Consider the following 14,325-nt stretch of genomic DNA (forward strand, 5'->3'; position numbering starts at 1 on the left):
TAAGTTTTTATAGATATTGGGTGATATCCTGTACCACTTGAAATTAGGTAATCTCAGGTGTGAGGCATTTCTGGAAAACAACTGATTCTTTATTTACTTGTCGGTATAGTTGTCCACAAAATAATAGGAGTATAGTATTTTGACCAGTTTTGACTATTTGTCTTTTGTTTATTATTTTTTTATAAAAGTCTAGCGGGTTATACAACAAACCATATAAACTAACATTTCCATTAAATAGTAGTATCATGAATTGCAAGTTTCCGAGTTGGTAAGAAATCCCATTGATTTTTGAGAATTTTTTTTTTATTAAAGGTATTTTAAATTTTTGTCCATACAAAGTATATTCCACAATTTTCTTTTATACAGCGTGGCGACGAATAACTGTTCCGCAGTTTTTTCCTAAATAGAAGGGTCATTTAAAGATTTTGCAAAGAAAATATTTTATTGTTAATTTTCCACAAATTTTACTTTAATTCCATTAAATAGTTTTAAAAATTTAATCCTTATTTGCATTTGCCAGCAGTGTAAACTTTGGGGGAAAAGTACATGCGACACGCAAGTCTTTTTCAGGTGTATTTTTTCCGAGACTAAAAACATAGTGGAGCGGCGAGCAAAGAGCATCAAGCAATGCGTCGATTTCAAACGCATATGTTTCAATGGGAGAGTGCATAGTGAAGAGCAAAGCGTACATACACCTTTGTAATTCAAGCTTTGCCCGCCGCTCCACCATGTTTTGACCCATGATTGAGAATAATGGAGATTGCGTCCATCGCGGTACCGCTAATCCGCTCTTTGTGAATTTAACAGGATCAGCTGTGTGCGTGATGTCATCTTGGTGCAATTGTGGATTGAGGAAAACCAAACAACGATTTAACCGGGTACGGTTTAGTTATTTGCCCAGTGATTTCGGGCCAATGTGTCCGAATTGGTGGCCCGATCAAAAGAATTTTACAGACACTTGTAGTCAAGGGTCAACACTTTATTGTAAAAGCTAATTTTGTAATTTATGGGTCACTAATTTATTAAATAAATTCGGTCTGAAAAATTCACTTTTTTCTGAATTTCCGAGTGAGTTATACGAAAAATATACTGTGGATAGCGTACGATGTTATATGCACAAGAAATGTTGAATACCTTCGACTATAGAAAGGTGTTCTGCACAAAAATATTGTTTATCGAGTTTACATTTCCGGTGTCAAAATACTAATTTTTGACCATTTTCCAATTTTTGAGAGATCAGGTGTAGCGTTTTACGAAGTCTGAACTGTGCTCTTTTTAGTGGGTTAGATATCAAGACCCACGCCCCCTCCCCTACGCCCACTAATCCAAAAACAGTGGACAAATAACTAAACATTTCCAATTTAACTTTTTTTGCGTTAATTAATATTTCTGCGTCGTTTTACACAATTATTTTCTCTCACAGTGTTAACCGCTGGTAAACCCAAATAAAGGTTAAAATTTAACAACCAATTAATAAAACTTAAGTAAAATCTGTGAAAAATAGCCAATAAAATACTTTTTTAGCAAAATCGATGGAGGCTCTTTTTATTAAAAAAAAAAAAACTGGGTAACAGTTATTCGTCGCCACCCTGTATGGCGCACGCTGCCAGCAAAAAATTTCCGAAAATCAGCGGAATTTTGAACTTTATTATACTAGAAGTAACTACATACCAAAATATTTTCTTAAGATTCTGATTAAAAATTTGGAAATTTAATTTATGTGGTGTTTATTGTATAACCGGCCAGACTTTTATAAAAAAAATAATAAACATTAAATAAGAAAAAAAACATCGTACTTCTATTATTTCATGGATAACTGTATGCGCAATGGCCGAGGAAGCCTCAAAATCGGCAATGGTACAAATCGATGACAAGGCGGCCTATCTAGAAATGTGTTTCTTAACTCTTTACTCGCGTTTGCCTACTTTTACTTATGCAGAGTACTATTACATTTCAAATTAAGTTGTTTGCAGTGTTCGTATTACACTTACTTGAAATATTAAATTGGCACTCTCACTGAGCGTTGTTTCATCTGGGGAATCAACTGGTATTTGTCTTGTAAACCTTGTGTCGAATTGTGAAACATCATCTTCACTTCGCTGTAAATAATTAAATAAATTTCGTTAGTATTTTACAAAAAAAAAATGTAATTAATTTTTTTTGTAAATTGCATGTTTCACATTTACCTGGTTATTGGGTTATCTGGTTATGTGATTTTTTTTCAAACAATAAAAGACACGGGGCGGCCGCTGTGGTGTAGTGGTAAGCAGTGGCGCGCTTCCACTCCGTATGGCCAGGGTTCAAGCCCTTGTCAAAGCAACATGGCAAACAATTTAGAAAAAAAAATTTTGCTCAACAGCGGTCGCCCCACGGCAGGCAATGGCAAACCTCCGAGTGTATTTCTGCCATGAAAAACAGCTTCTCATAAAAATACAATCGCCGTTCGGAGTCGGCGTAAAACTGTAGGTCCCTCCCTTTGTGTGACAACATCAAGACGCACGCCACAAATCGGAGGAGAAGCTCGGCCAAACACTAACATATGTGTAAGAGCCAATCTAGTATTATTATTAAAAGACACTGGGGAATTTGAATTTTCATCCAAATAACCTAACACCCAGAAAAATGTGAATACCTGTATAGATTAAATTACTTAATATAAGCTATTATACATAGAGATTGCTGTTGTTGTTGCTCATTTACTTCAATAGTGTCAACTCAAAAAATACAAAAATTGAGATAAGTATGCAGAAATTGTCACTACCTCTTCTTCTATTTTGTGTCAAAATTTCAAAGCAGTATCGATTAGCAGTACCCTACAAAAAGTGGGACTAGGTTAAATACGCTTCCTTGTTACCAACACTAGTAACCAAAATGGCCCGAACATATGGTTACATTAACACTGCGATATCATTGGACCTGGCCACCTCTAGTCCAACGTTGCACTACATGAGACCACTTCTGGTCCAACGCTGTTATAACTACGCCTTTTGGACCATGTACAAGATACTAGTATTTCGCTAGAACAAAATGTGTATTTATTTTTAATATGGGAGTATATGTAAATTCAAAACTTGAAAGCCGTCTTTCTCGAGTGTTGCTTTTTTGAGTTGTGATACTAAAGAAGTAAATGGGCGATATGTTCTATACTAAAAACTGCCCAATATTCATAAATTCATTATGTGCTTAGTATTGAGAAATAATCTTTAACGGACGCTGCTAAATTTATAGCCTAGTGTGGATATACCAAATCCTAGCCTTTCGTGTACCCTACAAATCCTACAAGGCAATCTAAAAGCAAATTCTTGAAAACAATAGGAAAAATAATATTTACCAATATGGGTTTGATTGGTGGCTCCAGTCTTCGCGCCAATACATCATCCCAATTAACATGTTTAAAGAATGGGTGTGACTGTACAGCAGCTGCATCTTCTTGGCCTTAAAGAATGGGTGTGACTGTACAGCAGCTGCATCTTCTTGGCCGCTTCCCAGTCTTTGTGGCACTTGACGTTTCATCAGACGACGTACTAAATCTCTAGCTTCGGGTGTGAGGTAGGCAGGTAGTACTAGTTTAGCTTTCAAGATCGTCTCAATTGTTTTCTTACGATTCTCGGCGGTAAACGGTGGCTACAATTACATAAAACCAAGATCAAAACACCGATCCTTGACCTATGCTCATAGGTAGTGGCACAAAAGCTTACCATGCCCGTTAACATGTCAAACATAAGAGCGCCCAATGACCACCAATCAACGGCTTTACCATGTCCATTGCGAGTTAAAATTTCAGGTGCCCTGTTGGGTAAATGTAATTAGATTTTAATATATTTAATGGCATAATATAATTGTATTGGAAGTAGTTATTTTTACTCACATGTACTCAATTGTACCGCAAAATGTGTGTGTGACAATGCCCTCTTGAATGTGCTCTTTGCACAGACCGAAATCAGTTAGTTTAACATGCCCTTGTGCGTCTAATAGAATATTTTCTGGCTTTAAATCACGATATATTATGCCCAATTTGTGTAAATGACCCAAGGCCAATATGATTTCGCTCAAATAAAAACTAAATAAATAAATGAAGTGATTTCATTAATACACACATGAGAACTCCGGTTGCTTATAGCAAAGTTTTTACCATGTTGTATCCTCCAAAAATATGCCCTCACGTTCTAAATGCATAAATAATTCACCGCCACTTAAATATTCCAATATTAAATATAATTTTCCATCCGTTTGAAAAGCATATACAAGTTCTACAATAAATGGATGCTGGAAAGGAAGAAGATTCAATCAATTAAAGTAATATTATGTACGTATGAAATAAAATTATTTCTTTGATTTCCAGAAAATTTATGATTGTACCTTTACTGCCTCCAATATATTGCGTTCGGCTCTTGTATGCGCTGTATCTTTTTGGTTTGTGACTATAGAGGCTTTCTTGAGGACTTTCATGGCAAAATATTTATTTGCATCGCGCCCAGCAGTTTTTCGTACCTACAATTTACGATTTGAGATGTACATAATACATACATACATATGTACATGTGAATATTTCTTTAGCTCACTTTGAACTTACCTGAAATACTTTGCCATAACCGCCCTTTCCAAGTACCTTCTTTAACTCGAAGTCTTTGGGTCCCAATTTTATTTTACCAGGATTCACAGTTTCCTCCGATAACTGTATTGTCTCCTGTCCTTCAACTCTGCAGAAAATAAAATATTTTGTTTGTTATTATGCCATATACGAGACGAGTATGTACATAAAAGGTACAAATAATAAATTGAAAACTATAATAATCAGCTTTTGTGTCATACAACTATTTCAATGGTATAAATTATTAGTTACGACAACATGTTATTAATGCGTTTCGGTTNTATGCCATATACGAGACGAGTATGTACATAAAAGGTACAAATAATAAATTTAAAACTATAATAATCAGCTTTTGTGTCATACAACTATTTCAATGGTATAAATTATTAGTTACGACAACATGTTATTAATGCGTTTCGGTGTGGCATCAAACACTTGTGCACCTGTTAACTATGAAAGTGTTTATCGTTATTTTATTGATAATATGATAGATATGACGGATAAGTGATGTTGTATTAACAATATTATTACGAATATTTATGTTATCAGTAAATACCAAAAATAGCAAAATATTACAATATGTATGTATGTATACTTGAGATTTTGATTTGGTACTGAAATGTTTACGATGTCAGGCATACATATACAAAAAACAAAAAAAAAACAAAAGGACTAAGTCATGCAGCACAAACTGTTTATTTTCGCACGGAGATTTGTATGTCGGCTTACGACCTAATCGAACTTTATGTATCGTGCTGTCGAATTGGATTTAATTATGAATTAATTAATATTTGCATTGTTTTATTAATATTTATGGTAAGTCAAGTTATGTAGGCACCAGAGACGTTAAAAACACTTGTAAAATAATATTTAAATACAAAACACAAATACGCCACAAAAAGAGTATTTGAGATACAAAATACAAATACGTCACTCAGAGAGTATTTGAAATACAAGTATCTACAATTACAAAAAGTATTTACATACCACAGACGTATTTTGAGAATATAAATGCATTGGAAAATACTTGATGGGCGGTTTCGCAAAGACATCGACGATATTCCTTTGTACTGATCAGTACGGAGTTCAGTTGACTAAAAATCATTACTGTACTGCTGCAGTTCACAACTAGAAGATTTACCCTATATAAATTTAACAATTGTTTCTTACGAGATCTAGGCTCACGAGGTTAACAAATGGGACGATATGTATGTTTTCTACATAAGTGAGACCATTTCGATGTGTATTTTTCCGTGGTTTTCGCCGCTTTCTTGTTAATTTTTTTTAAATAAAATTGTAAAACTCAGCTCAGTTATCTGGGACGTTTGAATTTATTATTAACTCCCTTTTTGTTAAATTAGAGGAGTCTTTTCCTATTGCACTTTGCATTAATGATCAAAAAGCACATCTGCATGGAATGCCGGTCGGCAAAAACTAACAAATTTTCCTATATTTGGAAATTCATCGATGTTTAGAATATCAAAAATATATGTTAAGTAAAGCTCCTCCACAATTTCTTCAACTCCATCGAAGGTACAAAATCCGAATATTAAAGATAATTTGGAAATTTTCGTTATCGGAAAACCGTGACAGTTTGATGAAATGGGTAAAATGGTTCCCAAATCTTCATTATCTTTTATTTTTGAAAGTAATTTTCGAACTTTATATACAAAAAAAAATTTATTGTGAAATAAAAAATATAAAAAACGAGTGTACTCTTCGGAAAGGCGAAGGCCATTTCGTGGTAAAAGAGCGTTGCCAACCACGCCTATGTAGTAGGTATGTACATATGTAGATATGTGTAGGTTAAAGTTGTTATACTTACTCTTCTTGAATATTATTTATGCTTAATTCCGGTTCCAAATCGACCTATAAATCAAAGAAAAAATTGTATTTTTAATTTGACTGAATGTATTTTATTCATAAATATCAAGACATGAAAATATAGGCATAGATATACTAAATTGCTATGTCCCAACAGCGAAAATACGATTGCATGACAACGCAACCAACTCAAAATAATGCAAACGCATAACAATATACATAAACTGTTTCCCCAATGTAATCAATTAGTAATGCATCATATAATACATAAATTTTTGAACAAATGCAGAATAGCTCCAACTCTACAAAACAAAGAAAATAAATATGGAGATCGATAGAGGTCATTAAGCTGAGCATAACGATATAATTTTTGTGGAAACAACAACCCACGAATACATTTTTATTTGTTTTCAATTGATAGCAAATTGAATTCCCTTTAATTCGATAATAATATATTATATGTATATGCCTTGTATAGTTTTCACAAAAATCTAATTAATATAAAGAAATATAAAAACATTTTACATTAATTAGCTTTTTTTTTTAGATACAGTATTGGTCATATTTATATTTATTTATATAAAAAATTCAACAAATTTTCACCCAAATTTCAAACTTTGTTTTCAGAAGTGTACAGTACACAGTGGGCCGTATGCATAAAACCTAAGCAAATGCTTTTTCTTAAAATTTCAGAACTTTTACTCGATTTGTTCAAATAAATTTAAGTGAAAGGTATGAAATTTTAAGTAAAAGCAATTGCTTAGTTTTTATGCATACGGTCGAGTTTTATAGACCATTAAATTTTAGTCTAATTATGTGCAAGTTTCAAGTGGCTAAAAATTACCGTTGATTTTTATACCCGAGCGCACTTGTGCACAAGGGTATTATAACTTTGTTCACATAANGTAAATATTAAAGCTAATTTATTCAAAATTGATGGTTGCAACAATTTTTTACCAAGAAATACGCTTATGATACAATTTTGGAAAATGGGCGTGGCGCCGCCCACTTACGATCACATATATGTATCTCGCTAACCGTTCTAGCAATTTGAACCAAACTCGGTATGGTTATTGTGCTTGCCACATGTAAGCAAAACGTTGAAAATTATTGAAATCGGACTAAAATAACGACCGCTTTTCATATAACGGTATATTTCAGAAATGCTTGAAACTGCAATATTTCGAAATTTAAGGACGCTAATTTACTTAAAATAAATACACCCCGGCTTATCGTGTAGCGGTAGCTTTCGGAAAGGTGGAAAACATATATTTAATAATTGCGCCAGGTATTTAATGTTCGGCTCCGCCCGAACTTAGACTTTCTTACTTGTTTAGATTTTTTTTTGTCCCATTTGATTCCAGAAGTATAACGAATAACCACCATTTATTATATGGAAGAAACCCGCAACATTTTCGGCGAAAAGGGAATTAAATTTCCTATCAAAGGAGAACAAAATCTATTCATGGTTTATGTTCACCTCAATTCTGCTTTGATGAAAACTAATGCCCTCATCCACCCTTACCCCTTACCAACAATGTCTCCCAATGTTAAATTTAATGGATATTTGAATAGAAAAATAATGGAACTTAATCTAAGGACATTACTTGTCATAGACGATGCAGGCTGCATTCCATTCGCTGTTGGGGTATTGTGAAATAAATATTAGCTTTAAAATTATGTACATACACTAGTGGCCCGATAACTAGAAACGATTTGCTTTTAAAACGTTTGACCATATAACTTACAAGTTTTAAACTTTGTACTAGATTTATAACAATTTCGACAAAGTTCAAAAAATGCACATCAAAATTTCAAACTTATTAATCGGAATTTCTAGAAAAAAATTTTACAGCCCCTTCAATTTTAGTATATTGTGCAAGTTTGAAATAGCTCAAACATCTCGTAGCTTTTGGCGAATTTCTTTTGTTGGCGTTGTTGCTCATTTTTTCCCATATAAAATAAATTTAACATACATATGTACATACATGGGCATTTCCATGGCAGAGATTCATGAAAGCGGGAAAACCAAAATGCTATTTTTAAGATAGTAATAGGGCTTAGTTGTTATAAATATATTAAACCACATTGAAAATATGTCAAATCACTATACTCATTACCCCTAACATACCTACACTTGTATTAAAGTAGTGCCTCCGAAATTAAGAAACAAAAACCCCACACATGTAGTTAAAACACTTGCTGTAAAGCGAGTGACGATAAATTCTGTGGACATTTGTCAAAACCACTTCTCTCGAGATAAGATAATTTTCCAAGATTTCTATCATATATGTACATGAATTTTTAATGCGCATATGACGCTCACTACAAATTGAAGGAAAAGCTCAGCCAAAAATTTAGCAAAGTGTAAACGCCAAAATATTATATTATTATTATGAATGAAATACAAACTTAAGTAAATGAAAATGCAAACTTATTTCGCAAATCACAAATTATTTGCCTTCATAAAATACCTTAATCACTATAGTATTAAGGACAATTACTTAATTGGCAGTTTTGACGAAAAAGTTAAATACAGATGTAAGTGTTAGGAATGTTAATCCCGGTATCCCGGCTTTTTAGGTCCGGAAAATCCGGCAATAATAGAAACTCCTTTTCTTGACCAGCATTGGCTATATTTCTTTTTTCTTTAATAATCAATATACATAGCAAATTTTACACACAAAAATCAATATATTCGCGAAACCATGGGCCAAATATGATAAAATTGCGTTTTTAATGTTTCACTCTGACGTCAGTAATTTAAAATGATTTAAAAAATTTAGTGAAATGTGCTTACGGCCATATTATTGACTTGTCTTTATTCCTTATTCCCGGCATTAGTAATTCTGGACAATTCTGAGCGACGGCGGAATAATTTTTTTGTCAATTATTCACAACGGAATAACGACGAATAACTTTCCGGCAGAGCAATAAGTATTTATTCCAATCGTTTTTCCATTTTTCGTCAAAAGATTAAAAAAATTTAAATTATCATTTTTTTCGACTTTTTAAATTAATGAGAATCTATCAAAACTCGTCCAATTCAACGACAAGAACTCTGCCTGCGTCGAATCAAATGTATTATTCAAGCCGCGGCTTATCACTTTCGCGAATCCATTGGTAAATTCAATAATTTTTTTTTTTTTTTTATGAAATATGTATGAGCAGGAAATAATGTTACTCATTCTTAAAGGAAGGCGATAACGATTGATTACGCGAATGGGATTAGTCGTAGCGTAGTAAGTATCTCTACAAATATTTAGAGAATTTCTCCCTCTACAACGTGGTATCTTTACCAGTTTGTTTAATGCATTTGATTTGACACGGTATGAGTTGAATTGGACAAAATTTGTTGCGGACTATAGTAACATGTCCCTCATACTGCCACATTTGTCTCATTGCAAATTGCATTTGTTAATTTTCCATATTGTTTACTTTTAGGCCCCACTACTTTTCATTTAGAGAACTCTGGCGATGAAAATTTAGCGTAGCGATTGGTCAGAGTTCATCTGCAGTACATGTTCTATGGAAATCAACATGTTATATAACAAATTTTATACAATTTGTTTTTTTTTTTTGGTTTTATATTCCAAAAGCATTTAGAAAAAGACAAACTAAAAAGTTTCAGTCGGCCCATTTCTCGCAAAGTTATGGGTATTTAAAAATATAAAAATCGGGGAGGCCTCTCTGGATTGGTAGTATAACATAAAAAATTATAAGAAATATCGGAAATGCTATCCTAAATAGGCTGGAATGCCCCATATGAGGGATATTTTCAAGATATAATTTAGGCAATTTAGGTAAATGAAAATATGGAAATGTTTAAAGAAATTTTTAATGTTTGTTTTAGTACTTAAATTCAATTAANTGGAAATGTTTAAAGAAATTTTTAATGTTTGTTTTAGTACTTAAATTCAAAAATTAGGCATTGCATTTAATAAAACGCAAAGTTGCTGCCTTTTCAGGTTCAAGCCTGGAACACTTGCAGGTGGAGGCAATATTAAATTCGTTTCGATTGACGCCTCAACAGTTAAGTGGACTTTCAGCTTTATATTTTCTTTTTTTATTGCGGTACAAGCTCCGCAATTATTAGTGCGAATGCGAATGTTAAAATTAATCCGGAAGCCCCGGAAACAGAGTTTCGATTTCTTACCCGTATGTATTGTTAAAGCAATTATAAATCTTAATAATGAACTTTTAATGAATAACATAGAGTAACTCCCTTATTCACCCGATTCAGGCAGATTAGTTATTCCCCGGAGTAACTATTCTGACTTTCTTATTCCGAAAATGTCGGAATAAGGTGGAATATCAATATTTACGGAATAGAGGAGAATTAGTCGGAATAAGACTAATATTGACGTAGGGAATAAAACGGAATAAGGCATAGTGTCAATAATATGGCTGTTAAAGAAGAAGCATTGGTATCAAATTAGAGGAAATTCTGTAGAATTTAATCAGATTCAATTTTTTGGGGCATAAGGCCTGCTAAGTATTGAAAATGTCCTTTTAAAATTGTATTCTTGAAATTTCTCAATACTTGTTTTTGAAAAAGTTATATGTTAAGGACTTCTATAAACTCGATAACATCCTCGAATTTTGTCCTTCTGACTTTATCAGCTTAAAAAATTCGATATTCGTTCTTGTGAATCCAAATTATTATTTTTTTAATTCTACAGAAATTTCCTCTTTCATTTGGTACCCATATTTTTATTATACATTGCATTGCATTTTCTAAATAATATTTTGAATCAATCATATCCTTGAAATTACATAGTCTTTTAAAATAAATCCTGTCGTGTGAGAAAAAATAAAAACGCCACTTTGTCTTTTTTTATACAAAGCCTAAGAAAAAATACACCTGAAAAAGATTTTCGTGTGGAATGAAATTTTCTCTCAAAGTTTACACTGCTGGCAAATGTAAATAAGGATTAAAATTTAAAAACTAATTAATACAACTTAAGTAAAATCTGTGGAAAATTAACAAAAAATACTTTTTCGCAAAATCCATAAAGGACCCTTTTATTTCTCAAAAAAAAACCGGGTAACAGTTATTCGTCGCCACGTTGTAGATTATCTTCTGGGATAATCGCTTGTAGATTGTACAGATTTAACGCAATTAATGCAAAAACAGGTACAACAGAAGTTTTCTAGTTAGAGAATATAACTCCTACGAATTTATTGCAATGATATGCATAAACATTAACGTTAATTGCTTTTGAGTCGTGGCACTTTTGAGGGAGTATGTGCGATTTACACATAAATAGATACCTGTTATTCTTTGTTTCCAACTAGGCTACTGGAAAAATAACGCATTCTAACTTTTATGCACCGAAAATTTGAGGTAGCACACAAATGCCTTTGTAATTGGAGCACGAGATACGAAGCCTTTTTACCTACAAATTTGCTGAATGTATTCTGAAGGGTTACATTTGTTCGATTGCTTATCTAGCGAGCACTTTAATTCTGTTAGTAGGCGTCTTGTATTTTGAGGCCTTACTTTTTCGTGTAAGCTCTTATCAAGATTTCAATAATAAACCTACAATACGTGAAATGCTTCGTTGGATAGTCAATTAATAACAAATTGCATTATAGCTATGATCTTTTAGCTATTTATATTAGTTTTTACATATGTAGAAGATACATACGTATGTATAGATGTATTTATGTAGGTATATACACATAAAAATATTAAAATATCTACACCTGTTGGTAAAAATTCTAGCCTTCCTACATATTAAAATTTCTACTAGCTAAAAATTTAAATAAATAGCAAGTCGAAATACATATGCGTGTAATTTAAATTATTATATTTGGTATAGGCACGGCACCCTTTAACTTAATTAATTGGAATGCACATATGTAATCCTCATACCTAGATGTATGGGACCTGGCAACTACCCCAAGGAATATAGGACCTTTCTGCATGTGCATAAGTATGTATACGCAATAGGTGCATTATTTTAAAAATACAAACTTTACATGCGTACATACATATTTTAACTTTAAAATTGTGTACTTACATCGTCCAACTCGATCCTGTCATCATCTGAATCGCGTGGGTTTTCCTCCTCATGTAGTTCCAAGTCGAAAACATCAGTGGCGTCAGTTACGTCGGCCATTGTGAATAATCTTGAATAATTTTAACTGCAGCAATGATAATGCTGCTCTAATACTTATATTTGACGACTCCCAAAGCACTAGGGAATATACGAATGTGTGATGATGGCTCAATAAATCACTAAGCCCCTTGGTTTCAGAAACGAGCAAGTAATGAGTCAGGGTTATCAATAAATTGCTGCCGCAGAAACACGTAAAAAACTTGTTCAATAATTCCACAGAATCTACCAAAGGTATCGCACTGAAATCATGTCTATGGTCCTTNGCAACCCTGCTGCGAGGTTGCAAAATGTAGACGCGTAAAAAACATACCTTTGAGTGTGACAAAATGTAGACGGCGTCGTTTTCCAATTTTGTATGGGAAACAACAACACCACAGATTTTACGGTTAGAAAACGTCTTAAAATGTAGACGTCTACATTTTGAGACACTATTTGGAACGAACTGTGAACACCCCAAGTGATTTGTTTTTGCCATTTTGCCAATAGTTGCGTTCCTTATCTACCAGAAATAAACCGAAGTAGTCAGATTTAGTCCAAAAAACATTTCTTAACTTGAAAATGACAGCAGAAATGAGAGAGCAACTGTACCTCTCTTCAGTCCGAAGTAGTCAGATTAAGTCAGAAGATTTATCGCTGGCGAAATCTTGAAGTGTCAAACTCAACTGAATTTAAATTAACGGAAATTAAAGAATACACGAAAAGTCAGAATAATCTAAAAACTAAAAAAAGTGAATTGAAAATGAAAGGAGGCAAAAAATAATTAATGTAGTAAGTTTTTATTGTGCTTGTGTGAATGTGTTTTTTACCTACATTTCTATTCTTATTTGACATTACTTTTGTTGTTGTCATTCTCTTTTAGTGAGTGGATTTTGCTTACACTCTTGCATTTTGACACTTCAGATTTTAGTCAGAAAAGATAAGGAATGGACCTAATGAAGGCAAATGTTCACCACTACAATAGTGGTAAGTTTGCATAGTCGCGAAAAACAACAAAAGATAACTGAATTTTACTACACTCAAAACAAGAGTTAATTGAAAAACATGTTCAAGAGCACAAAAAGCATATTTTCTTTGAGACAATTTCCACTTTTATATACATTCATGTGTACATACAAACTATATGAATATGTATATTGATTCAAGAATTTACTCCATTATTTTATTAATAAAATTGTTTAATATTTTTAATTTTTTAACAGATATGAAGTAGCCGTACAAATCCTAAGGAAATATATATGTAACACAAGAAAATTGCTTAGGTATCTTTATACATATGTATGAATTTGCTTACAAAGACATGTTTCGAACTTTGCCATAAATACGAATTATTTCTTAATTTTGTACAAACTTTGGCACTGTGCTACGCAATGATAGCAAGTTTACATTCATAACACACAACAAAAGTAAATGAAATTCGCTAGACACAAAGAAAAAAGGTTCATAATGATCTTTGAATGTCCATGTGTCTTTGATTTTGTTCGTGTACCTACATACATATGAATGCATATACATATATTCGTATGTACATACCCATGTATGTATATATTTTGTATGCGGTATAAAATTTGTTCACCTTGAAGCATTGATATTCGGCGATGTTTCCTGCTTTATTTCTGTGCTTGGAAATACCCAAAGCTAGAAGAAAGCATTAAACAGAGGCCAAGATAACGGGTGATTTTTTTGAGGTTAGGATTTTCATGCATTAGTATTTGACAGATCACGTGGGATTTCAGACATGGTGTCAAAGAGAAAGATGCTCAGTATGCTTTGACATTTCATCATGAA

The 14,325-nt window shown here is 32.8% G+C and overlaps 1 protein-coding gene across 1 annotated transcript in view; it reads right to left on the reverse strand.

Annotated features, from left to right (window-relative positions):
• Positions 1–12,795, reverse strand: part of S6k (Ribosomal protein S6 kinase) — a 31,859-nt gene extending 19,064 nt beyond the window's left edge. The window contains exons 1-10 of the mRNA XM_017624111.1: positions 12,442–12,795; positions 6,417–6,460; positions 4,574–4,700; positions 4,360–4,491; positions 4,133–4,266; positions 3,869–4,060; positions 3,699–3,789; positions 3,480–3,624; positions 3,332–3,435; positions 1,960–2,099 (exon numbers count right to left, since the gene is read on the reverse strand). Of these exons, the coding sequence (XP_017479600.1) occupies positions 1,960–2,099; positions 3,332–3,435; positions 3,480–3,624; positions 3,699–3,789; positions 3,869–4,060; positions 4,133–4,266; positions 4,360–4,491; positions 4,574–4,700; positions 6,417–6,460; positions 12,442–12,540 (1,208 nt within the window). The 5' untranslated portion in view covers positions 12,541–12,795. The remainder of the gene's footprint in view (positions 1–1,959; positions 2,100–3,331; positions 3,436–3,479; positions 3,625–3,698; positions 3,790–3,868; positions 4,061–4,132; positions 4,267–4,359; positions 4,492–4,573; positions 4,701–6,416; positions 6,461–12,441) is intronic.
• Between the last annotated feature and the right edge of the window lie 1,530 nt (positions 12,796–14,325).

Source organism: Rhagoletis zephyria, unplaced genomic scaffold, assembly GCF_001687245.7.
Source record: "Rhagoletis zephyria isolate East Lansing unplaced genomic scaffold, Rhagoletis_zephyria_1.1 Rzeph_scaffold_03494, whole genome shotgun sequence".
NCBI lineage: Eukaryota > Metazoa > Arthropoda > Insecta > Diptera > Tephritidae > Rhagoletis > Rhagoletis zephyria.